Genomic DNA, 25289 nt, shown 5'->3' on the forward strand with positions numbered 1-25289 from the left:
AAAATAAAAAAATACCTAGGAATAAATCTACCTAAGGAGACAAAAGACCTGTAAGCAGAAAACTATAAGATGCTGATGAACAAAATTAAAGATGATACAAACAGATGGAGAGATATACCACGTTCTTGGACTGGAAGAATCAACATTGTGAAAATGAATCTACTACCCAAAGCAATCTACAGATTCAATGCAATCCCTATCAAACTACCAATGGCATTTTTCACAGAACTAGAACAAAAAATTTCACAATTTGTATGGAAACACAGAGGACCCTGAATAGCCAAAGCAATCTTGAGAAAGAAAAATGGAGCTGGAGGAATCAGGCTTCTGGACTTCAGACTATATTACAAAACTACAGTAAGTAATCAAGGCAGTATGGTACCAGCAGAAAAACAGAAATATAGATCAACTGAACAGGATAGAAGCCCAGGGATAAACCCACACACATACGGTCACCTTATCTTTGATAAAGGAGGCAACAGTATACAATGGAGGAAATACTGCCTCTTCAATAATTGGTACTGGGAAAACTGTACAGCTACATGTAAAAGAATGATATTAGAACACTCCCTAACACCATACACAAAAATAAACTCAAAATGGACTGAAGACCTAAATGTAATGCCAGACACTATAAAACTCTTAGAGGAAAGCATAGGAAGAACACTCTGACATAAATCACAGCAAGATCCTTTTTGACCCACCTCCTAGAGAAGTGGAAATAAAAACAAAAATAAACAAATGGGACCTAATGAAACTTAAAAGCTTTTGCACAGCAAAGAGAACCGTAAACAAGATGAAAAGACAACCCTCAGAATGGGAGAAAATATTTGCAAACAAAGCACCTAAGAAAGGATTAATCTCTAAAATATACAAGCAGCTCATGCAGCTCTATATCAAAAAAACAAACAACCCAATCCAAAAATGGGCAGAAGACCTAAATACACATTTCTCCAAAGAAGATACACAGATTGCCAACAAAGACAAGAAAAGATGCTCAACATCACTAATCATTAGAGAAATGCAAACAAACTACAATGAGGTATCACCTCACACCAGTCAGAATGGCCATCATCGAAAAATCCACAAACAGGGCTTCCCAGGTGGCGCAGTGGTTGAGAGTACATCTGCCAATGCAGGGGACGCGGGTTCGTGCCCCGGTCCGGGAAGATCCCACATGCCGCGGAGTGGCTGGGCCCGTGAGCCATGGCCCCTGAGCCTGCGCGTCCGGAGCCTGCGTTCCGCAACGGGAGAGGCCACAACAGTGAGAGGCCCGCGTACTGCAAAAAAATAAATAAATCTACAAACAGTAAATGCTGGAGAGGGTGTGGAGAAAAGGGAAGCCTCTTGCACTGTTGGTGGGAATGTATATTGGTACAGCCACTATTGGAGAACAGTATGGAGGTTCCTTAAACAACTAAAAATAGAACTACCATACGACCCAGCAATCCCACTACTGGGCATATACCCTGAGGAAACCATAATTCAAAAAGAGTCATGTACCACAATGTTCATTGCAGCACTATTTACAATAGCCAGGACATGGAAGCAACCTAAGCGTCCATCGACAGATGAATGGATAAAGAAGATGTGGCACATATATACAATGGAATATTACTCAGCCATAAAAAGAAACGAAACTGAGTTATTTGTAGTGAGGTGCATGGACCTAGAGTCGGTCATAAAGAGTGAATGAAGTAAGTTAGAAAGAGAAAAATGAATACCGTATGCTAACACATGTATATGGAATCTAAAAAACAAAAAGTGGTTCTGATGAACCTAGGGGCAGGACAGGAATAAAGACACAGATGTAGAGAATGAACTTGAGGATATGGGGAGGGGGAAGGGTAAGCTGGGACGAAATGGGACTTATATATACTACCAAATGTAAAATAGATAGCTAGTGGGAAGCAGCTGCATAGCACAGGGATATCAGCTCAGTGCTTTGTGACCACCTAGAGCGTGGGAAGGGGAGGGTGGGAGGGAGGCGCAAGAGGGAGGGGATATGGGGATATATGTATATGTATTGCTGATTCACTTTGTATAAAGCAGAAACTAACACACCATTGTAAAGCAATTATACTCCAATAAAGATGTTAAAGGAAAAAAGAAAGAAAAAAACTTTCGTATATCACATACAGCAGTATTAATTATGTTTGTCGTGTTGCACATCTGTAGTACTTCTTTATCTTATAATTGGAAGTTTGTACCTTAGGGGTTTTAGTTGTTGTTTGTTCTCTGAACTCCTATTTTATTTGCATTCTGGGTTTTTTTTTTTTGAGGTTGCAATATCCCTCTGATATCTGGAGGATATTAATAACTTGGGGGGGAGTTTTCTTCCTCTTGTATAGTCTCAGTTCTCTGCAAGTAGCTCTTTCATATTAAAGGCTCTCTTCAGATATTTTGTAATACTTGCTGTCTGCTTATACTTGACAGTGAGGACCAAATAGCTGATTTGAAGCTTTGTTCACATGAGTGGAGCTTACCAATTGTGAGCTTCATAGGAGGGCAGTCTGGCTAGGCTGTTTCCTTGGGTGACCCTGATGTAAGTATCTTTCCTCTGGACTGGTTCATTTCCCCAGAGAACCCTCCCTGTCTGTGTTCTGGAAGGTGAGGAGGGGAAGATCCCTGAGGAGTCTTGGCACCAGTAATCTCACTGTCTCTCAGTCTTCCCGCTTGGAACTGCAGTCTAGGGACTCAGTGTTTCATCTTCCTAGAGAATAAATCCAGTCTTCTGCCAGGAGGGGAAAGAGCAGTTCAAAGACTGTTCAGGGTATGGTGGGGATCCTGCAGATGTACTTACTTTTTAAACTGCTTTCAACCAATTCTCCTTGTTTTAATGCCAATTCCCAGCCCCCTTGCCTTACCTCCACGGTTAAAATTTCCTGGTGCCACCAATTACTGAGACTTTGAAGGTGTAAATTGTGCTGGTTTTACATTTCCTCACTGCTGACTTCAAATTCAGCTTTCTTCAGTCTGCTCGATCAGTTAAAACTAATCTAGTTGATTTCCAGCTCTCAAAATTTTGTGGTTTTGTCCTCTCCCCTTCTCACCATCCTTACAGGTTCATGTTAAATACAATTGCTTCATTGTTGTTTTTTGGGTTTCCAGGAGTAAAATGAGATGTCTGTGTTCTCTCTCTCATTAACCCTCTACTCTGGCTCTGACTCCACCCCTCCACTTGATGTCACTCGTACCAAGTTCACCAGGGACCTCTCCTTCTCAAATGTGGTGGGCTGTCTTTCACCCTCGACCTAGCCTCTCAGCAGCCTTAGTCAAAACTGAATACTTTCGGGCTTCCCTGGTGGTGCAGTGGTTGAGAGTCTGCCTGCTAATGCAGGGGACACGGGTTCGTGCCCCGGTGCGGGAAGATCCCACATGCTGCGGAGCGGCTGGGCCCGTGAGCCATGGCCACTGAGCCTGCGCGTCCGGAGCCTGTGCTCCGCAACGGGAGAGGCCTCAGCAGTGAGAGGCCCGCGTACCGCAAAAAACAAACAAACAAAAAACAACAAAAAAACCTGAATACTCTCTTACTTCCTGCACACGCAGACTGGAGTTAGCACACGGCACGACCCCAGGATACCCAGAGACCTCAACAGCGTGAACTGTGATGAACTTGGACCACTGCCACCCGGTTGGGAAGTCCAGAGTACAGTTTCCGGGAGAATATATCTTGTAGATCATGATAACTAAACAACTCAGTTTACAGAGCCACGGTTACACCGCATCATGAACCACCACTGCCAACTAAAGGAGCCCAGCCAGCTGCTGCCACTGCCCAGTGAGGGCTCCATGGAAGATGAGGCGCTTCCCGCCCAGAGAGATGAGAGAGATTTAGTCCAGAAACTGAAGGTCCTCAGACATGAACTTTCACTTCAGCAACCCCAAGCTGGTCATTGCCACATGGAGATATCCAGAGAAGAAATATTTGAGTATCACTTGCCGTGTGCTGCAGGTTCTCTTCTCTCGGCTTCTGGGACACCACACCTGTTTGGTTTCCCTCCCACTCTCTGCTCTCCTCTTCTCAACTTTCTTCTCAAGTTCCTTTTCCCCTACCCATCCTCTACAGAGTGGTTTCTTCAAGGTTTGAGCCCAGGCCATCCTCTCTTATCCCCTCTACACTCAGGGAATCTCTCACTTTTGTTCTTGGCTCCGACACCCACCTTCCTTTGACTTGCCATCTTCTCTATCCAGTTGCCTATTTATCTCCCAAGCATGTTTAAGTTCAAAGGAGCCAAAACGGAACTCTTTCACTGGGAGATTTTTGATTACTGATTCAATCTATTTACTAGTAATTGGTCTATTCAGATTTTCTATTTCTTCCTGACTCAGTCTTGGTAGGTTGTATAGTTATAAGAATTTTTCCAATTCTTCTAGGTCATCCAGTTTGTTGATATATAGTTATTCATATGATCCTTTGTTTTTCTGTGATGTCAGTTGTCATGTCTCCTTTTATTTTTATTTATTTATTTTTAAATATTTATTTATTTGGCTGCTCGGGTCTTAGTTGCGGCATGCGGGATCTTTAGTTGCAGCATGTAGGATCTAGTTCCCCGACCAGGGATCGAACCCAGGTCCCCTGCATTGGGAGCATGGAGCCCTAACCACTGGACCACCAGGGAAGTCCCTAATGTCTCCTTTTACATTGATAATTTTGTTGATTTGCAAAGCAGAATTCCTGATATTTTTCTCTAAATTTATTCCTCATCAAGTCTTGTTACCAAGTTCAAGCTCATACTGCTCATTGCACGACAGGCCAATAAATTAAGAGATGAGCTGTTGGGGCAAGGAATAGCGACTTTATTTGGAAAGCCAGCAGACCAAGAAGATGGTAGACTAATATCCCAAAGAACCATCTTCCCCGAGTTGGAATTCAGGCTTCTTTCACACTAAAAGGGGAGGGAGTAAAGTCCTGGTTCCAGCCAAACTCCGGAGGGGATGTATTAATTTCTTCCTTCATGCAGCCATTCCTGGTAGGACTGGCCAGAGTGTTTCCTGTGAGCTAAACAAAGGTATTTTAGCTTAATGCTCATTATCTGGGAGGCAGGGTTCCTAGAGATGGGCTATTAAGTATAATTTAAGTTCATAGGCAACATCCCTTTAGCGATTAACTTGTAATAGAATACAAAGTTTCTTTCCTGTTATAGTCTCCCACATCTACCCAAATATGCAAGCAGAAATCAGAGTCGTTCTTGTTTTCTCCCTCTTCCTTACCCCAACATCCAAAGCATCAGCCAGCTTTCTTGACTCTTCCTCCGTAATGTGTCTCAAATTGATCCATTTTCTCCATCCTCATTGCTACCACGTTAGTCTATAAGCGACTGTCATCTCTTGCCTTGACTCTTGCAAAAATGTCCAAACTGGTCTCCCTACTTTTTCTCTTGGCTCTCTAAAATCTGTCCTCCACACAGGTGATCTTTTTTTTTTTTTTTTTTTTTGTTAAAAATTATTTATTTATTTATTTATGGCAGTGTTGGCTCTTCATTTCTGTGCGAGGCTTTCTCCAGTTGCGGCAAGCGGGGGCCACTCCTCATCGCGGTGCACGGGCCTCTCACTATCGTGGCCTCTCTTGTTGCAGAGCACAGGCTCCAGACGTGCAGGCTCAGTAATTATGGCTCACGGGGCTAGTTGCTCCACGGTATGTGGGATCTTCCCAGACCAGGGCTCGAACCCGTGTCCCCTGCATTGGCAGGCAAATTCTCAACCACTGCGCCACCAGGGAAGCCCCACACAGGTGATCTTTTAAAAACCAAAGGTTATTCTCTCTTCTGATAAAAATACTTTGCATTGCTCTTAAAACAAAATCCAAACTTCTTACCATGGTCTACAGCAGACACCATGGTTTTTCTACTGGGCACCTGTTATTTCTCTGGGTGCATATACTTCTTCTGGGTACCAAGTCTCCTGCCAGGACATTGGAGCCCTAGAGGTGCCAAAGCACATATCTCTTATTTTTGTGTATGTTTCATCTGGTTGGTTGAGTGCAAGGGAGGGAACTCTATGCCCTAACAGCAAACATCTTTTGAGTGAAACTGTTGTCTAGTTTTGCTTACATCCTCCTCCTTTCTATAGGATTTGGACACAAGTTCACAGAGGAGGGGAGTTTGGGAGACCAGGGGCATGAGGAGGGCAAGAGGTGACTTTTAATAACAGCACTGGGACGCACTAGGAACCATCCGTCTTTCTGATAGCAAAGACCTTGCTCTTTGAGCCAGCTTGCTTTCCCCAAATCGTCCTCCCAAGAGGCTTCTCAGCCTCTCAAGCAAATAGAGCCACCCAAGCCTATGTCTAGATAGATTTAGATATGTTTGAACAATTTAGCTTTACACTGTTCCCCACCACAATCACCTGCCTTTCAAAAACTCTGTAATCACTCCAGGCCCTGCCTTTCCCCCCTAAAATATCTGCATACATGCTCGAGGGACCAAAAGAAATACACTGTTCTTTCTGTATGGGGCTTCTTAGTAAATGTACCTAAAAAAATCCTGAAGTTCTATTCTTATTTGAGATGCTTTGTTAAGAGTGAAAACACCTGCTCTCTGGCCTGTGTGATAGCAGCAATTCTCTGAGATTCGGAAGTGAGTTGCTTGCTGGTTAGCTGAGAACCTGAAATTCACATCAATTCATTCAGCCTTATGAAAGAATCTAACAGGAGGTAAAATCAATTAATGCAGATAATTCAAACATTCTACCAGCCCACACGTAATGTTTTGCTAGCTCATTTCTCCCCAGCGCTGCCAGGATCACACCCTATGCAACACAGATAATAAACAAAATCAAATCGTCGCTCTCATATTTGTGGCTTGTTCCTGGATTTGGTCTCATGGTTGTTTATGAGGGAGTTCTAAACTGTGGAAGGAGTATTTTTCACCCTATTTCCAGTAACTGTTCTATTTTTCTCAATCCTAGATAGGATTACTCACAGCATAGACGCTGCTTGGAACTGGTAAATTTCTCCCACGGCCTTTTTAATCTTCATTTTTCTCCTGTGAACAGTAGGAGAACACACATAGCTTTCCCGCAGTGGGGTTGCCCTTGGAGAAGACCTTGCAGGCTCTCCACCCTGGAGCCATGACATACGCAGCTACTTAGATGTTTGCAGGTCGCCAGCCCAGGTGAACAGCTCTCAAGTGGGAGATCAGCATTGTGATCAGTGAGTGCATGGACTTTGGGTCATAAAGACCTGGGTTTAACTCTTGGCTTTGGTGTTATGGTTGACATTGGATAAGACACTTAGCCCCTCTAGGTCTCAGTGTTCTCATCATGACAATGGGGCTTTTAATGGCACCTACCTCTTAACGTTGCTGTGAAGAGTAAATGAGCTAATCCATGTTCAAAGTGCTTATTATACAGAGACTGGGACATATAAGTTCTCTGTAAGTGTTGGCTATCATTAGTCACAGGAGCTGTTCCCCCAAGTATACCCGTTCCAGCCTGGAAGCTGTCCGTGCGCAGCCAAGGGCCATCTGATCCACCGTCTATCAGAAAGGTGTTCTTGCGGGGATGGACACCAGCCAGTAGGCCCGGTCAGTTTCCATGGTCACCTCTGGGTGCAAAAGGCAGCTGCCTCTGGGCAGAAACTTGTACCTGTCTATGAGCTCTCTGCCTGTCTGGCCAGAAGTGGAGACACCAAGAAAGGGAGAGGGGCCTCTGTACTTTCGGAGTCCCATTGGGGGTTAACTTAGCTTGTCCCCACTCTTTGTCTTGCTCTGAGGATGCCAGGGCTTTAAGGACACTGTGAGAGAGCAGGTCCAGGCAGCCCAGCAATGTCAAAAACTGGACAGAAAGAAGACCCGGCTGTCCCAGTCAGTCAAGGAACAACAGTGACAAGAATAAAACATTTTTAAGGATTAAAATCATAGCTGCCATCTCTTGAAGACTTGCTGTGTTAGGACTTGTGTTCAGAACTTTCCAAGCACCGTGCCCTCTTTCCAACAACACTGTAAGGCCGGTACCATGCTTATTTCCATGTCATAAATGAGACCAAGGCACAGAAACATGCTTGTGGTCTCACAGTTAGTAAGTGTCAGAGCCAAAATTTGAACACAGGTTTGTTTGAAGGGGAAAATGCACAGAACATTCTAAATCCTTGGTTTACCTACCCCCCAGCACAGGCAGAGTCGGGTGAACCCCCCTAATGGACAGTGCACCGGGTGCTTCAAGCATCTGGACAAATTCCGCCTTCAAAATGCCCCATGGGCTCTCTCGGCTTCTTTTCATCAGCTCCTGAGCTGCCAGCTCTCTGCCGAGGCAGCGCTTTCACTGGATTATTACAAATGAAAGACCTGATTGTCTGTCCTGCTCTTTTTTTTCCTTCCCCTATTTACTATAATCAGGAAGTCATGTTTTTCATTTAGGGTAAGGCAATTACTTTTCTGCTGACTGAAGACTAGCAGAAAGCAAACTGAGCCTCCTTTCTACATTAATTTTATGGGGACAGGATTGAGAGATGGCCTGACTTTCCAGGGTCTCACCCCCTCTCTTCTAGGTCTATTCCTTATCTGATGAAGGCATCAACCACAACAGCCACCACCGAAATGGCATTGACAGTGTAAATGACTGTGGTCCTTTTCCCCTCACCTGGGAAATGATGAATAAAAGTTGCCATCTGCTGCCCTGAGCTCTGCTGGGGTGTGATCTAACTTTATACTTAGGTCTAGTTAACGGTCTGCCTCGCCTGAAGGAGAAGTGTAATAAATATGAAAATCAATTTGTATTTTTTCACTTGCCTGGGACTCATTTTTATTTGCTCTGCCTGCAGAGGCAAGCAACTCTTTGCAAAGGGAAATGAACAAGACACACCGCCTCTCTTTAGTGATCAGAAGTCCAGGTTAACTGTGATATGATTAAGCAAACAGCAAACAAAAATGGTCTGAAAGTGCTTTCTTTTCTTTCAGAGAAAGAATCTCAATTATCTAGCCTACTCTGTGCTACGTGAACATTTCTGAGAACCTTCAAGAGCCCCAAGAAACAAGTTGCCTCCATTTTCCAGGCCACGGTCAGAGGTGAGGAGAACTTTCTGTTCCACATCTTTGAGCTTTGCCTCAGAAACGCAAGCCCCGGAAGTGCAGAGGATGATATTATTAATTCAGCCAGTACAATGTTAGAAGACATAGATCATGATGACTCTAAAGGCTCTTAAGAATATGTAATGCTATGTGGATATTTTATCAAGACCTTCTCTGGGTTTTCAGAATTCTCTTTGGAAGTAGTACTGTGTGAGTATGCCTTTCTGGATCTATTCTCACCTCTAATTCAGTACCCCTCTTTTCCAACTATCACAATCTACAATTTGAAGTTGTTCTGACAATTAAAAAACTCACCCGTCCACCTCATCATCACCAGATTTTCCTCTCCAGGCCTTTTCCAGTAGACTGTGGCTCATATTCCTTTGTGAGAGAACAAATTGGTTATTCCTTACATCTTACTAATGAGCAGTGCTACGCAGGAAGGAAGCATAATGAAATCAGAAACTCGGAAATACCCGCAACTGCTTTGTCCCGGGTTTTTATTTGGGGTATGATAAAGTGCCACGGGACATTGATTCAGGCACTGAGACAGATTTTGAAGTTATTGAAAGAACTTGCTGAATTTCTTTAGAATTAACCCAACGGAGCAGACCTCTCTTCTCATGAGAATTATTTGGTTTAAAGATTAGTGGAGGGAGAATTTAGTGTTTCATTTCACATTTAAATTTCATTTCCTATATAAATGTTTTGTGGTATCATATTTAATTACTTTTATTTTCCAAAATTCCCTTTTTCACATTTTCTAACCTCCTCAACCAAGTCAAAAACCCATTTCCCCTTTTGCCATTTTAATAATGATATTTCAGTTTCCCTTTCTTGTTTCCACCGTGGTTGTCACGTTTACCCCATCTGTCTGCATCACCTGAAGTCCAGGTGCATCGTACATTTCCCCCGGGGCATGGAGTCATTCTTCAAAGGCGAGAGATGCATGAATGGGCCCACGTCGACTGGCACTGGCTGACTTTTTTTACCCAGATGCAGAGAATGGTATCAGATTTTGTCGTTTGGGGCGCTAACCTCAAGCTCTTCCTTCACGACAAAAATTACAGTTTGTAGAATAATGAGGACCTGTCAGCTAGCCAAGACTGGGGACTGGGAGGGGTGCTCAGTGGAAGCTGCTTTAATATCCTCCAGAGGGAGGGTAGGGGCTACAGTTCTGGTTTGCTCTGCTGAATCTGGAGCAGTGGAGTCTTTGCTGAGGGCTGGCATTCTGGCCTAAAGAGACTTACCTGGGGTCTGCCCTGGAGGCCAGAACTATTGCTGCTATTGCTCTTCCTCTGTATTACTTTTTTTCACTTGGAAAATTGAAACTTATAAGGCAGTGAATCTATCTTTACTCATTTTCAGATGACTGATCCTGATGGCAGGTTTGGGGTCCTGTGGAGCTTCTGTTCTGAACCCTGACCGCCTCACCCAAGGTCTCCTTTCCCTGGCTCACCAAAGTTTGGGCAGAGCCAAGCCCAGTGCTCCAGTTTCCATAGAAATGAGTCAGTGGTGGTGCCCACCACAAGGGGTGTTAAAGTCTCAGATATGTTATTTTGAGAATCCCATCACGTAACAAATACTACTCAGCAATAGTTTTTTTTTTTTAAGGTGTGTAAGTTTTATTTTGTACTGTCTCCTCCTTAAAAAAAAAAAAAAAAAAAAAAAAGCCTGTACGCCATACAATGTTTTTTGCCACATATTCAGGTATTTTTAAAATTTTAATATATTGACCATTATCTATCTGGCATATCGTGGCTAATACTTATTTTTAAAAAAACTTTCTGTATCACCTGGCATTAGTGAGTATTTCATAAAAGTATGTAGTCCAATATTATTTGTTTGTTAATCCAATCTGAAAAGCCTTCTCTTTAAATGAAGGACTTAAATACATTATTAATTATTATTATATATTTTTCCCATCTTCCTACTATAATCTAAGTCTACATTTATATTTTTAATATTAGCTTGTATCCCTGTTTTATTTTTTTTTAACATCTTTATTGGAGTATAATTGCTTTACAATGGTGTGTTAGTTTCTGCTTTATAACAAAGTGAATCAGTTATACATATACATATATCCCCATATCTCTTCTCTCTTGCGTCTCCCTCCCTCACACCCTCCCTATCCCACCCTTCTAACTGGTCACAAAGCACCGAGCTGATCTCCCTGTGCTATGCGACAGCTTCCCACTAGCTATCTATTTTACATTTGGTAGTGTATATATGTCCACACCACTCTCTCACTTCGTCCCAGCTTCCCCTTCCCCGTCCCTGTGTCCTCAAGTCCATTCTCTAGTAGGTCTGCGTCTTTATTCCTGTCCTGCCCCTAGGTTCTTCATGACAATTATTTTAGATTCCATATATATGTGTTAGCATACGGTATTTGTTTTTCTCTTTCTGACTTACTTCACTCTGTATGACAGACTCTAGGTCCATCTACCTCACTACAAATAACTCAATTTCGTTTCTTTTTATGGCTGAGTAATATTCCATTGTATATATGTGCCACATCTTCTTTATCCATTCATCTGTCAGTGGACACTTAGGTTGCTTCCAAGTCCTGGCTATTGTAAATAGAGCTGCAATGAACATTTTGGTACATGACTCTTTTTGAATTATGGTTTTCTCAAGGTATATGCCCAGTAGTGGGATTGCTGGGTCGTATGGTAGTTCTATTTTTAGTTTTTTAAGGAACCTCCATACTGTTCTCCATAGTGGCTGTATCAATTTACATTCTCACCAACAGTGTATGAGGGTTCCCTTTTCTCCACACCCTCTCCAGCATTTATTGTTTGTAGATTTTTTGATGATGGCCATTCTGACAGATGTGAGATACTGCATTCAGCCATAGTTTTGAAAGGCATAATCGACTTCATTGCTCTGGATGACTTTGGCTAAGGCTTTCCAAAGTTGCAACCATCCCCACTTTAAAATAATTCATTCTTTTGTTTGTTTTTCAGCTTGATGGAAAAAGATGCCTAATCCATGCCAGTCGAGTTCTAGATTCTGAACAGATGGTTTAACACAATTTATTACACTTTATATATTACATTTAATTTATTACACTTATTCTGAAAGTTTTGGGAGAAAATTCAGTACCAGCTAGAGAGTCGTAATTAAAGGAGCACAGAGCCAAGCAGAGGCTCCAAGCCCCTATTGAAACTTCAGCTCTACCAGAGACAGCACCTTCTTCTGTGACTCTGGGTGATTCCACAAACCTCTCTGAGCTATGATTTCCTAGTTGGTAAAATCGAAGGACTGGATCAGCTGATCTCTAGGTTTTTCTGGGTTCAAAATTTCTCTGAATTTATGGCACTACATAATAGCCAGAAGAGATTCCATGAAAAAAATAGACTGTTCCTCTGCGATAATGATTTGGTAGGGATGGTGGTAAGAAATTTTGTTTTCAGGAAGGTTGATAGTAGTAACATCATAAAGGGAAGGAAGGAAAAGAAAAAAAGGCTACCATTTACCAAACTTTTGCTGTGTGCTAAGCGAATTCACAGACATTATCTCATGTGAAAACACATAATTTCGGAGATTTCCTCTGTAAGGGAGAGAGATGCCATTGTTTCTCCTTTCCCCCAAAGTGCAGTGATAGGTAACAATGATGAGCGCTTTCTATGTGCCAGGCACTCTTCCAAGCCTTTACACCTACTCACACAATTCATTATCCCCATTTACAGATGAGAAAACTGAGGCATAGGTGATAGTAACTTGTCCAAGGCTATCCAGTTGGTAAGTGGCAGCGTCAAGCTCCACACTCAGACAGTTGGGCTCTAGAATCTATATTCTTAACCACATCCCCATACTGCCTCTTGTCATTCATTCATTAAGCAAATATTTGATGAGCATTGACTACATGAAGGCATTGAATTAATCTTTCTTAAGGATTCCAAGCTAAATGAGACAACATCCTTGTCCTTGAGAAGCTTAAAATATACATGGTAGATGTTCAGAAATGTGTGTGCAATCAGTGACCACACTTAATCCGAGAACTTTACAACTATCTCCTGTTTTCTGGAAGTGTTTGCAATTCCATTCACATCAGTGGACAGTACCTGGCAAGAGGGAGCCCTGCTCCAGGCCCCTGTTCTAGAGGCCCTACTCTGGTTTTCTCTAGGGGCCAGGAATCCAGGGGCCATGGGCTGCATCCACCTGGAGTCTGGGCCTCAGCTCCTTCTAACCTCCCTTCTGGGTATCCGGGACCTTGCAATTCCCTGCCCCAAAGGCCCTGACCCTACTTCCAGAGCCTGCATTGGAAGCAAGCATTGGAAGCAAGCCCCTTGAGGGCACATTGCATCCCCCAGCCACAGACTCCTCAGCCAGCGGGGTGGCCAAAGGCAGCAATTTGTAGGAGGAGAGCGTAGATGGAACGTGGACTTGTGGGTTTACAGCGACGTGTGTCCACAAGGACTCTTGCAGAGCAGGACTGACTTGGGGGCAGGGAGAGGAGTCACAGACTGGGTCAGCTTGGCCTGCTCTGCCATGTTCAGCGCAGAACTTCAAAGACTCCGAAAATTCTACTTTAGAACCTGGCCTTTCAGGTCGTTATGAAGATAACTTGTCGAGATAAGAGGATAGAACATATTTTTCCTAAGTGTGCTAACTTGGTTGATAAACCTTTAAAAAGTAGGTATGTGGTATGAGGGTTTCCATTTATACTTTTACTCGGGCCCCTTAGCCTGTCCACAGGTTTTGAATGGGCAGTTGTCTGATCTCAGCACTTTTTAGGGGTCCTTCTGCATGGGGTTTCAAAGTCCTGCTGCTGCTGTCTCTACCATCAACCCCCTCTTCTCCCAACCGGCTACCTAAGGGCCCTACAGTAGAAGCTTCTTGGCCGCCGTGGAGCCTCACCTCGTCCTCCTCCCCCATCAGCTCCCTCCCACACAGTGGGTTCCACGTGCCACTATTTCAGTCACTTCCTGGTCCCTCTGTCCTTGCACATTACCTCTTCCCAGGCTTGGCTGAACCCTCACTCATCTGGAACTTGCCCCCGGGTAGCTGAACTCTGCTGAGGAATCTCCACAATCAGCAGCCTCAACTGGGCTGAGGACTGCCCCCCAAAACTTACAGCTCAGTCTTCCAGTCTCTGTAATAATGATGGAATCCTTCTCTATTTTTCTCAGTCTCTGAAATCCTCCTCCACCCACTCTCAGTGGCTAACCTTGCTTCTTACTTCACAGAGAAGATAAACCCCATCCCTTTGGAGAACGCTCAACATCCTAGTTCCAAATCTGAAATCCTTCCAGCCCTCCTCCTGCACTCCTGTTACAATAGTGCAGATAGGGGTGCCCTCCTCCCACGGGGGCAATCCCATCGCACTTCTGTGGCTCTCCCCCTCCTACCCCTAGGTTTCAGTATCCTCACCTCCTCCTCTAGCCCTAAACACGCTCTAGTTTCTTCAATTAAAAAAAGAATTCTAATGTGGACTTTCCCTCCAGCTGCTACATTGCTGTCTCGTCCCTCCCCTCTCCTTTACTCTTGAACCCACTTCAATTTGGCCTCCACTGCCAACATTCCACTGAACTTGACCTCCCTGATGTTAGATCCCACGGTCCGCTTCTTGGTCTCCGTGTGATGCAATCTGCCTTTTGTAGATGCACAGTCAGAACTCTCTCCTCTCTCAAGATCGTCGACGTGCCACGCTCCTCTATGATTTCCCCTCTATGGCCTTTGCTGGCTCTTTCCCTCCACTCACCCTCCAAATATTGAACATCCTCCGTGCTCACTACCAGACTTCTCTTCCCATGCTACCTCCCTAGGATCTCACTGACTCCTATGGTCCCAGCCTGGACCTCTCTTCTGGACTCCAGCTTTGTATTTATCTAACTGCCAACTTGACATCTTCCTACACATGTCACCTGGGCAGCTCAAAGTCAACGCGATCACAATTTCACTGCACATGCTCCCTAATCTGACTCTGATGATCCCCATTCCTGCCTCTTTTCACACTCACCACTCCAGCTTAGCCTCCTCCCAGAGCCTCAGGAAGCTGGGTTGGCAGAGTACCTTCCTGAGGTGTTAATCCACATGGGCACTGAAACATTGCTGGAATCGATCAGAAACATGATGCCGGTTTACGCAGTTTTCCATTCCTGTCTCCGGTCACTGGCAAAATGTCAATTGGCCCTATTCCCAATTGGTACATATGTTAGATACCTTATTTAGAAGCTGAATATGTGACAAGAAAAAATGATTGTTATTTATGATCCTCCACTGCCTGGTAATGGAGGATCTTTCAAAGCTGAGTGTGGACAATATCTTCGTCTTTCAAGTCTTTGATACGCCTGAAGAAAGTGTTAAGTTGTGGTTGAAATATCAAACGAGGAGTCAGATGCTGGGACAGAGGTAAGTTGCTTCTCATAAGAAAGGGAGCAAGACGGGGGACAGGAGAGATTGAGCTGCAAGGGGTTGGGGGCGGGAGGCAGGGGCTGGGGAGGTTGAACACTAGAAAACAAGAACAGGGAAGGCCAAGCTATTTGGGGAGAGAGACATTTCTTCAGGTATATTTTATATGCTGATGCCTCCTAAATTAATTTTCTAGCTGAGACCTCTCTCCTGAGTTCTAGACTTAGAGCCATGTGATAAGGAGAACTAGCGCTTATAAAGCCACTTGTACTATTCTGGCAACTGAGCTAAGTGCTTTATCTATGTGAACTCATGTCTCAGAGGCATTGCAAATTCAACCAAAACAGTATTCCTCATCTACCTGCCATTTCCAGACCTCTCCATGCAGATAACAATACTAGTTTGCCTCTAGGATTCCTCTTCTCAGTAACTGGCAATCCTATCCACCCAACTCCTCGCATCCTCCCACATCATCATCTCTCTCTGCGAGCCTCCTGATGCTCTCCCAGGACCCAGTCTGGCCTCTCTGCCACCTACCTCCACCTACCTCCAGAGTGACAGTTCACTAAAGCAGATCTGATGCTGGCAGTGCGTGGCTTCAAGCTTACCAGTGTTTCCCATTGCTTTTAGGATGAAGTCTGAATCCCTTTCTATAGTCCTTTCCATGCCTGGGCTGGCCCAGACTACTCCTGCAACTCCTCTCATGCTCATCTCGTTTCCTTTGCTCACAATGCTCTGGCAGCTGAAACAAGGTTGAGAAGACCTGCTGGGGCGTCTTAAAAGGAGAAGCAAAGCCTGCAGAGGAATGGCCAGCCTGGGCCCTGGGGTTTGGCAGGCTCTGGGCTCAGCGTGCGGAGGAGGAGCCCCTGATCTTGGCTCAGTGAGTCTTTGCTCACTTCTGCATTATGGATCCTGATTAGTACCTGCCGGAGGGACGTCTAACAGCTCTGTGCTAAACTAGATCTTCTTTAGTCCACATTACTCATTCCTACTATGTGCCAGGAATGCCCTGGACTTAGCCTACCTACTAGATGCTGCATATTGAGTGCTATAGACCCTGTAACCTAGTCTACATTCTATCCATTATATAGGATATAATGAATACTATACCTATATTCTGTATACTTTATAAGATATAATAACAGTACACATTACAGTATATATACAATTGGTAATAAACAAAATGTATTAGATGGGTATTATATCTACTAGCAGTGTTTTGCCATAATAGGTATTTAGTAAATATATGTTGAATGAGGGAACATACCTCAACATAATAAAGGCCATATATGACAAACCCACAGCTAGTATCATACTCAGTGGTGAAAAGTTGAAAGCGTTTCCTCTAAGATCAGGAACAAGACAAGGATGCCCATTCTCACCACTTTTATTCAACACAGCAGTGGAAGTCCTAGCCACAGCAATCAGATAAGAAAAAGAAATAAAAGGAATCCAAATTGGAAAGGAAGAAGTAAAATTGTCACTGTTTGCAGATGGTATGATAATATATATAGAAAATCCTAAAGACCCCACCAAAAAACTATTAGAACTAATAAATGAATTCAGTAAAGTTGCAGGATACAAAATTAATATACAGAAATCTGTTGTACTTCTAGTCACTAAAAATGAACTTTCAGAAAGAGAAATAAGGAAAATAATCCCATTTACAATTGTATCAAAAAGAACAAAATACTTAGGAATGATTCTAATCAAAGAGGTAAAAGACTTGGAAAACTAGACATTGATGAAAGAAATTGAAGATGACACAAATAAATGGAAAGACATACTGCACTCATGGTTTGGAAGAATTAATATTGTTAAAATGACCGTACTCTGCAAGGCAATCTACAGATTCAATGCAATCCCTATCAAAATACCAATGGCATTTTTCACAGAGCTAGAACAAATAATTCTAAAATTTGTATGGAAACACAAAAGACCCCAATAGCCAAAACAATCTTGAGAAAGAACAAAGCTGGAAGTATCATGCTCCCTGATTTCAAACTATACTACAAAGCTATAGTAATCAAAACCATATGGTACTGACACAAAGCAGACCCATAGATCAGTGGAACAGACTAGAGAGCCCAGAAATAAACCCATGCTTATATGGTCAATTAATCTATGACAAAGAAGCCAGGAACAGAAAATGGGGAAAAGACAGTTTCTTCAATAAATAGTGTTGGGAAAACTGGACAGCTGGATGCAAAAGAATGAAACTGGACTACTTTCTCAAACCATATACAAAACTAAACTCGAAATGAATTAAAGAATTAAATGTAAGACCTGAAACCATAAAACTCCTAGAAGAAAACATAGACAGTATGCTCTTTGACATTGGTCTTAGCAATATTTTTTTGGATCTGTCTCCTCAGCAAGGGAAAAAAAAGCAAAAATAAACAAATGGGACTACATAAAATTAAAAAGCTTTTGCACAGCAAAGGAAACTACCAACAAAATAAAAAGGCAATCTACTGAACAGGAGAAGATATTTGCAAACAATTCCAATATCCAAGATATGCAGAGGACTCATACAACTTAACATCAAAAAAAATTTAAAAATTTAAAAATGGGCAGAAGATCTGAATAGACATTTTTCCAAAGAAGACAAACAGATGGCCAACAGGTATATGAAAAGATGCGCAACATCACTAATCATCAGGGAAATGCAAATCAAACCCACAATGATACCACCTCATATCTGCCAGAATAGCTATCATCAGAAAGACAACAAATAACAAGTGTTGGTGAGGATTTGGAGAAAAGGGAACCCTCAGGAACTGTTGGTGGGAATGTAAGTTGGTATAGCCACTATGGAAAACAGTATGGAGTTTCCTCAAATTAAAAGTAGAACTACTATATAATCCAGCAATTTTACTTCTGGGTATTTACCAGAAGAAAACAAAACTACTCATTTGAAAAGATATATGCACCCCAGTGTTTGCTGCAGCATTATTTACAATACCCAAGATATGGAAGCAACGTAAGTGTCCATCAACAGATAAATGGATAAAGAAGATGTGGTATATAGACAATGGAATATTACTCAGCCATTAAAAAGAAATGAAACCTTGCCATTTGCAACAACCTGGATGGATCTAGAGAGTATTGTGGTAAGTGAAATAAGTCAGACAGAGAAAGACAAATACTGTATGATATCACTCACATGTGGAATCTAAAAACCAAACCAAACAAACAAAACAAGCTGAAAACAGACTCATAGGTACAGAGAACAAAAGAATGGTTGCCAGAGGGGAGGAAGGTGGGAAGGTGGGTGAGATAGGTGAAGGGGATTAAGAGGTACAAACTTTCAGTTATATAATAAATAAGCCACAAGGATGTAATATACAGAATAAGGAATATGGTCAATAATATTGTAATAACTTTACGGGGACAGATGTTACTAGAATTATCATGGTGATCATTTCATAATGGATACTAATGTCAAATACTATGTAGTACACCTGAAACTAACACAGTATTGTACATCAAATATATTTCAATTAAAAGTGTATATATAATCTTGAATGAATGAAAACAATACTTACTCAACACTATGGCATTCTGACAGAGCCTCGTCATTGAGGATTTATTCTTTCAACCCTTCTTTCTTACCTGTCTCTTTAAGGCAGTTTCCTTCTTTTACCACGTGTCCTGGCTCCTTTGGGACAGGCAAATTCTTTGGCTTACCCGAGTCTGAGCTCTAAGTGTGCGCACATGGAGCACGCAGAGCTGAGTGTGCACCTGGAATATCAAGGCCCTCAGTGAATTTGGAGGGAAGCCTGCCACACCACCCAGCCCCATCCAGAGAGTGTTCCGGCTGCCCTGCGATTCCTGAGAACAAAGTTCGAAGTCACAGAACTGGAAAGGGTGTTAGTGAAAGAGAGTCCAGCCCAGCTCTCTCAGAAATTATAGGCCCTACTCTCTGCTCCTCAGACCAACTAGGACAGGCAGGGGGTCTGACTGCTCCTTAATTCTTCGTAGCAATAGTTTCTCCCCTGTTTCTGGGCTGTCACCAGCTCCACTGGTTTTGAACAAGTGGCCAGAAAGCTTGGGGTACCTTCCAAAGCCCCCAGGATGGATGAATGGAACGAAGGTGGAAGGAAGAAAGGAAGGAAGGGAGGGAGGGAGGGAGGTTGGGAGAGACGGATAAATAAAGGGGTAACCCTAGCCGGCGAGGCTGAACCCCTCGCGGAATCCACCCACTCCCATACCGTCCTCCTCCTATTCTCAGGCCGCCGCTCTTGCGTCCCACGTCCGGCTGGGGCGCACCGAGGGAGGATGCGGGGAAGCGTTTGACTTAGCACGGGGTTGGGGGTAGGGCAGCAAGGGCGAGGGGAGGTGGGGGAGGAGAGGTGGGGAAGGGGAGGGCCTTGGAGGAGGAGGAGAGGAGGGGCGCGCTGGGAGCCGGCGCGGCGGAGGGGGCGGCTGGCGCCGCGGGAGCTGGGCGCCTGGCTGCGGCGCGGGCGGGCAGGCGGGTCGAGGGACGCGATGCCGCCGCCGCCGCCGCCGCCGCCTCCTCGCCGGCCCGGGCTGCGCCGCCGGGGCTGAGCCGCCCTAGAACCGTGAACCGAGCGGCCGCTGGGCGCGCCAGCAGCGCAGGAGGATGGGCTGCGGCGGGAGCCGGGCGGATGCCATCGAGCCCCGCTACTACGAGAGCTGGACTCGCGAGACGGAGTCCACATGGCTCACCTACACCGACTCGGACGCGTCGCCCAGCAACGCCACCCCGGACAGCGGCCCCGAGGCGGGCGGCCTGCACGCAGGTGAGTGCGCCTGGCTCCCGCAGACCCCCAGCGCTGGGAGGCTGGGCACGGGAGGGGGAAGCGGGAGGGACGCGGGGCGCCGGGGCAGCCCAGTCCCCCAGAGAATTCTGTGTGGAATGGTGTTGGTGGTGTTGGGGCCGGGGGAGGAGCGGGGAGGCGGGAAACAGCACCTGTCTGCTGACAGACCGACCGACCCAGGCCCAGGGAGCAGGGCCAACCAGAGACCCCTACAAAAGGCTGAGCTAATCCCCTGGGCCTCGCGGAAACCCCGCACCTCTTGGCCTCCGCCCGTGCCTGCTCATTGGCCGGGGCCGGGTCGGGTGGGAGGACAGCCCGCGCGGCTTGCACACCTGTCCCGCCGCCCACCCAGGCTTCTCGCCCGCTTGGACTCGCCTCCGCTGGATTTTGGCCCGTTTCCTCCTCTGGCCGCCTGGGCACTCTCTCCCTTGATTTATAGACTGGTCCAGATTACCTGGGTGGTTTCTTCCTCGTGGCTTCCGCCTTTTCTCCCGTGTCTCGGGTTTTGAAAACCAGAATCCTAGTTCAGGGCAAAATAAACAACGGCCGCCCCATCACTAGTTCTGCACTTCAGCTTACTTTTCAGGCAGTTGTTTCATAGCAAGGACTTCCTCTCTACCTTTCTTCCTCACCTCCCACGGTGCCTCGATGCTTTATACGAGGCAGGGCATGAAAGCGGATTACGACTATAAATTAAATACTCTAACCATTCTGGCAGAAATCTGATAGAAGGATATGCAAAGAACTTTCTGGACCTGTCGCAAATCACATTTTGTTTTTTCTTTTAAAGCAGACAGTAATAATTGTAACGTAGAGATGAAAACAGACTGTTGCCACAGACTGACCTTTAATCATAAACTTGTTAGTGACGTTAAACGGAAAAAACCTCACTGCTTATTACATGGATGTTGTCAGAAGCCAGATCAATATTTGTATAAAGATGTTTTAACTATTTCCCTTTATGTGGCTGGCATTTTTTAATATTGAAATCTAAGATAGAAAATGAGGTTAATTTGAAGAATAGCATATATTATAAGGAGGAGGAGAGAAATGTCAACTACTCCTAACACATCAGTAGCCCTAAATTCCTGCCTCCTAAATAAGAGCTGTCACTTTAATCCTGAGACTCTGTCTCCATCTTTTAGGACCAAGCTGGGTCCTTTTTCACATGAACTTTGTGATTTTTTTTTTTTTAAGCGAGAACTGTCAGTGAAAATTGTGCAAGGCGTAATACTTCATTTGTCTCTAATTTTTCTGACTCACAGTAGCAATCATAATGGTTATTTCGTATTGCTGACGCTTTCAGTGGGCTTTCAGATGGTGTTGGCTGAATTCAGTGTCAGAATGAGGATAAGACACGCGCCTTCAAAATAGACCTGGTAAATGTTAGATGTAACAACATTTCCTGAGGAGGTAAGGTACCTCTCAGGAGACACTCAAAAAGACCAGAGCTGCACTCCAAGGAAATAAGGTTAAAAACATCTAACGTGGAAAAGAACAAAGTACAGCTTCAGGGAATGGTTGCCTTGGTGACTGGAACTATATAGTGTGTGTGTGTGCATGTGTATGAGTGTGAGAGAGTTATTATGGGATGACTAAATATGTACATATTTATTTGTTTCCAATGTTTATTCATTTATTACTCTGCCATCCTGAGTCATGTCCCATCGTGCATCATGAGATCTGGTTCCCGCAACAGGTGGGGTCCGGGACAAGCATGCTCATTCGTGGTACCCTACCAAACATGGGACAGCCCTGACAGGCAAGTGGTGCTGAAGACCTGAATCATTCACAGGAAGGGCTCGGCTCCAGTCTCAGAACAGCGCCCTGAAATTGGCAAGACACTTAGATGGGCAGGATCATTTCAATTCCCTAGAAATTTCCATCAGCCTCAGAGGAGAGGAACATTTCTGAAGATCAAGATGGACTCAAGCTGTCCCTGGAAATCCACTGGCATTCTCTTTAGAGCCTTTAGAAAAAATGCCTTCTTGATTCTTGTGGATTTTCCAGACTAGCAACTTGTCATCTTTGGTCAGAGTGGGTCACTGGAGAAAGCGACAGTTCCCCTGGGTTTCAGCCACCCTGCGAGATTAGCCAGCATCCTTTATTTTTTTCTTCCCTCCTGCTCCCCCAGCCTCACCCACCTGCTGCCAGTGCACCACCTGTGAATTCAGTTCCAGTCTTCTGGGGGACACCCACTGGCCCGCAGTGACTGTGTGGTGATGAGAAGCCAGAATGCCACTTTTTCCTGTTTCCATCAACTCTTTTCTGACGGGGGGACAAAAGGAAAAGCTGGATTTAGGGGAATTCAGGTTGTAAAATCATCACTAAGGCCTTCATGACTAGAACTCTAGAGCTGCAGAGGCTCTCTGAAGGTCATCTGTTGAAGGCAGATGGGATTCAGTTAAGTTGCCCCAGTCTGCACTGCACAGCCTCCCAGTCCTTTCACAGTTCTTACCCCCAGCTCCCTCAGTCCTCAAGAGTCCTTTCTTTCTGGGCCCCTGGTCACTCTCCTTTAGTAGCAAATTGAAGCCCCTTTTCTTCTAGCCCTCCCAACCTCAGGAGCTCTGAGGGCAGGGAGAGGACTAATGCATCTTTCTATCTTGTGCTTAGCCAGTTACACTGTGGAGCCCCCAGCTGGGATTTTCTTGAACGAGTAGGCTCTCCGTTTAACCCTCCCCTCCCCTGTCAGCTCTTCCTAGATTCCCCCCCTTTGCTCTGCCTTGCATCCCTTGCTGCTGATGTTTTCCCACTTGAATGAGTTTAACCTAGATTCCTCCAAGTGTCTTTCTGAGCCCACAGCTTTTCTTTAACAAGTGCCCCCAGCTTTGCCCTACCCCACTGAAACCCCTGGCCCAGCTCAAAGATGCCATTTCTTCTGTAGCGCCACCACCCCTCAACCTCAACTCCACACCCATATCTACCAAAAAGCCCTATTTAAGCACATCTGCTTGTAAACCTCATTTCTATTTCTCTTAGTCCAGTCCAGATTGAAGTCACGTCACATGACAGGTGTTCAGTATTTGTTGAATGAATTCTGCATTTCACCGCAGGAAGGAGGCATGTTTTTCTGCCAGTTCCACAAAGGAGAGAGTTTCTTTCCTTCTTCTCCTTACTTACAGGATCCTTACATGATCCTGAGCCTTTGATCTCTGTGTTTGGGGATCACCTCCACTTGCCAGCAGAATTCGATTTTTAGATTTAGCTATTATGTAGGCTGGAATTAAAGACCTAACTGAAGCCACAGTATCTGATATCCATTGCTTCTCTGTGTCATCGAAGCCTGTCTCTCTGTCACAGGAGGAAATTAAATTGGTCTGGTGTGATTTAGTTCTCATAAAATCAGTTTACTGGATTGATTTTTACCTCTGTGGTCTGATGGAGGTCTCCTATGGAGAAAGGGCGTCTCTGAGGTTGCTCTGCCCCAGCCTAGCTCAGCCATTCCATACATGAATAACTTCCTAGCTTCACCTCAATTTAATCACGAGTCCCTTAAATTACATCCTTAAAGATCCCCTTTTCTTTCTTTTTTTTTTAAACCTAGTATAGGACATAGACTATTTTAGATAGTCTCTAGATTTTTTCTTTTTGGCTTCATTGGGTTGGGTCTTCGTTGATGCGCGCGGGCTTTCTCTAGTTGCAAGCGGGGGCTACTCTTCGTTGTGGTGCATGGGCTTCTCCTTGCGGTGGCTTCTCTTGTTGTGGAGCACGGGCTCTAGGTGCGTGGGCTTCAGTAGTTGTGGCACGTGGGCTCAGTAGTTGTGGCGTACAGGCTTAGTTGCTCCACGGCATGTGGGATCTTCCCGGACCAGGGATCAAACCTGTGTCCCCTGCATTGGCAGGTCCCTCCCCTTTTCTACTGTTAGTATTTTTCTAATGTCTCTAGAGAATAAAACATTTCAAATTTCTCTAAAATGCTTCTACTTTATAGTTTTAAATTGCTATAATAAGTGCTTTAGTGAATGCAAGATGGAAGATTGCAGAATTAGACTCACAGCAAAATGATTTATCTAAATCAATTGAAATATGTCAGGTGAAATGAAGGGCACTTAATATTACCATGAGCTAACATTTATTGATATCTTACCAAGGGCCAGGCGCTATACTTAGTGGCACTTTATGTAAATCATCTCTCTTAATCCTCACGAGGGGGGAAGAGGTAGAACTATTACTATCCTCCTTTTGCAAGTGAGGGAATGAGGCTTAGAGTGTGCAGTAACTTTTCCCGATCCAAGACTCGAATCCAGCTTTTTCTGAATCCAAAGCCTGCACTCCTAAATCCTGCCCTCCTGATGAATGGGGGGATCAACTATAGAATTCTTGATTTGACAGTGGATGGAACTCAAAGTCTAGTGTGGTCTCTTGGCAGTCTAGTCTGGTCTCAGCACAGTTTTCTTCCGCAGCATCTCTGAGGAAGGGATATCTCTTCCCTAGGGATGGAGGTCTACCCATACCTTTGTGGAGCAGTTTCCCTTGCAAGAAACTCTTCCTGCTGCCTTGTGATTTCCACCTGGTCTCACATAGATCGTTCCTTCAACATTTGAAGATTGCTGTTGTATTTTCTCTCACTGTTGGTCCTCCAGGCCAAACACATGCAATTCCTTCAGTCATTTCTCAGACTTCTGTGGGACTGACCATATTCCTACAAATGCACCGTTTGGTTTGTCAAAGTCCCTCTTGATACAAGGGACCTATGCTGCTGACGTCAGCTGAAGAGCCCAAGGAAATATGAGGTCTGTTATGATGTGGACACTGACCCTTTCCCGATGCAGGTAAAACCAGGTTAGGATTTGTTTGTTTTCCTGCTGTTGTTGTTGCCATATTACCTTGATGACTCACATGAAGCTTGCAATTAGTTAAAACCCTTAGATCTTTCTTTCTAGTCACATTCAAGTTCTATGACATCAGTGACATTGTCTGGATTTCACTCTACATACCCAGCACCTGGAACAGTGTCTAGAATATAGGTGACACTCAATAAATGTTTGTGGAATGAGTGAATTTTTTTCCCTAATGAATCCTACATTTGTACTATTGATTTCCATATCCCAAATTTGGGATTTTTACATTTCTTCTTGTTAAAACTAATCTTGTTGGTTTCAGTTTCATGTTTAAACTTACTGACCTTGACTCATTTGGG

At 44.4% G+C, this 25289-nt stretch overlaps 1 protein-coding gene and 1 long non-coding RNA gene across 2 annotated transcripts in view; both read left to right on the top strand.

Annotated features, from left to right (window-relative positions):
* The window catches only part of LOC117308684 (uncharacterized), a 34529-nt gene extending 15592 nt beyond the window's left edge, over positions 1-18937 (top strand). Inside the window, exons 2-3 of the long non-coding RNA XR_012327299.1 lie at positions 6997-7153; positions 8898-18937. This is a non-coding gene — a long non-coding RNA (uncharacterized lncRNA). The remainder of the gene's footprint in view (positions 1-6996; positions 7154-8897) is intronic.
* An 890-nt stretch (positions 18938-19827) lies between these two features.
* Positions 19828-25289, top strand: part of BAALC (BAALC binder of MAP3K1 and KLF4) — an 88976-nt gene continuing 83514 nt past the window's right edge. The window contains exon 1 of the mRNA XM_033842969.2: positions 19828-20131. Within this exon, the coding sequence (XP_033698860.1) occupies positions 19972-20131 (160 nt within the window). The 5' untranslated portion in view covers positions 19828-19971. The remainder of the gene's footprint in view (positions 20132-25289) is intronic.

The sequence above is a fragment of the Tursiops truncatus genome, chromosome 17, assembly GCF_011762595.2.
Source record: "Tursiops truncatus isolate mTurTru1 chromosome 17, mTurTru1.mat.Y, whole genome shotgun sequence".
NCBI lineage: Eukaryota > Metazoa > Chordata > Mammalia > Artiodactyla > Delphinidae > Tursiops > Tursiops truncatus.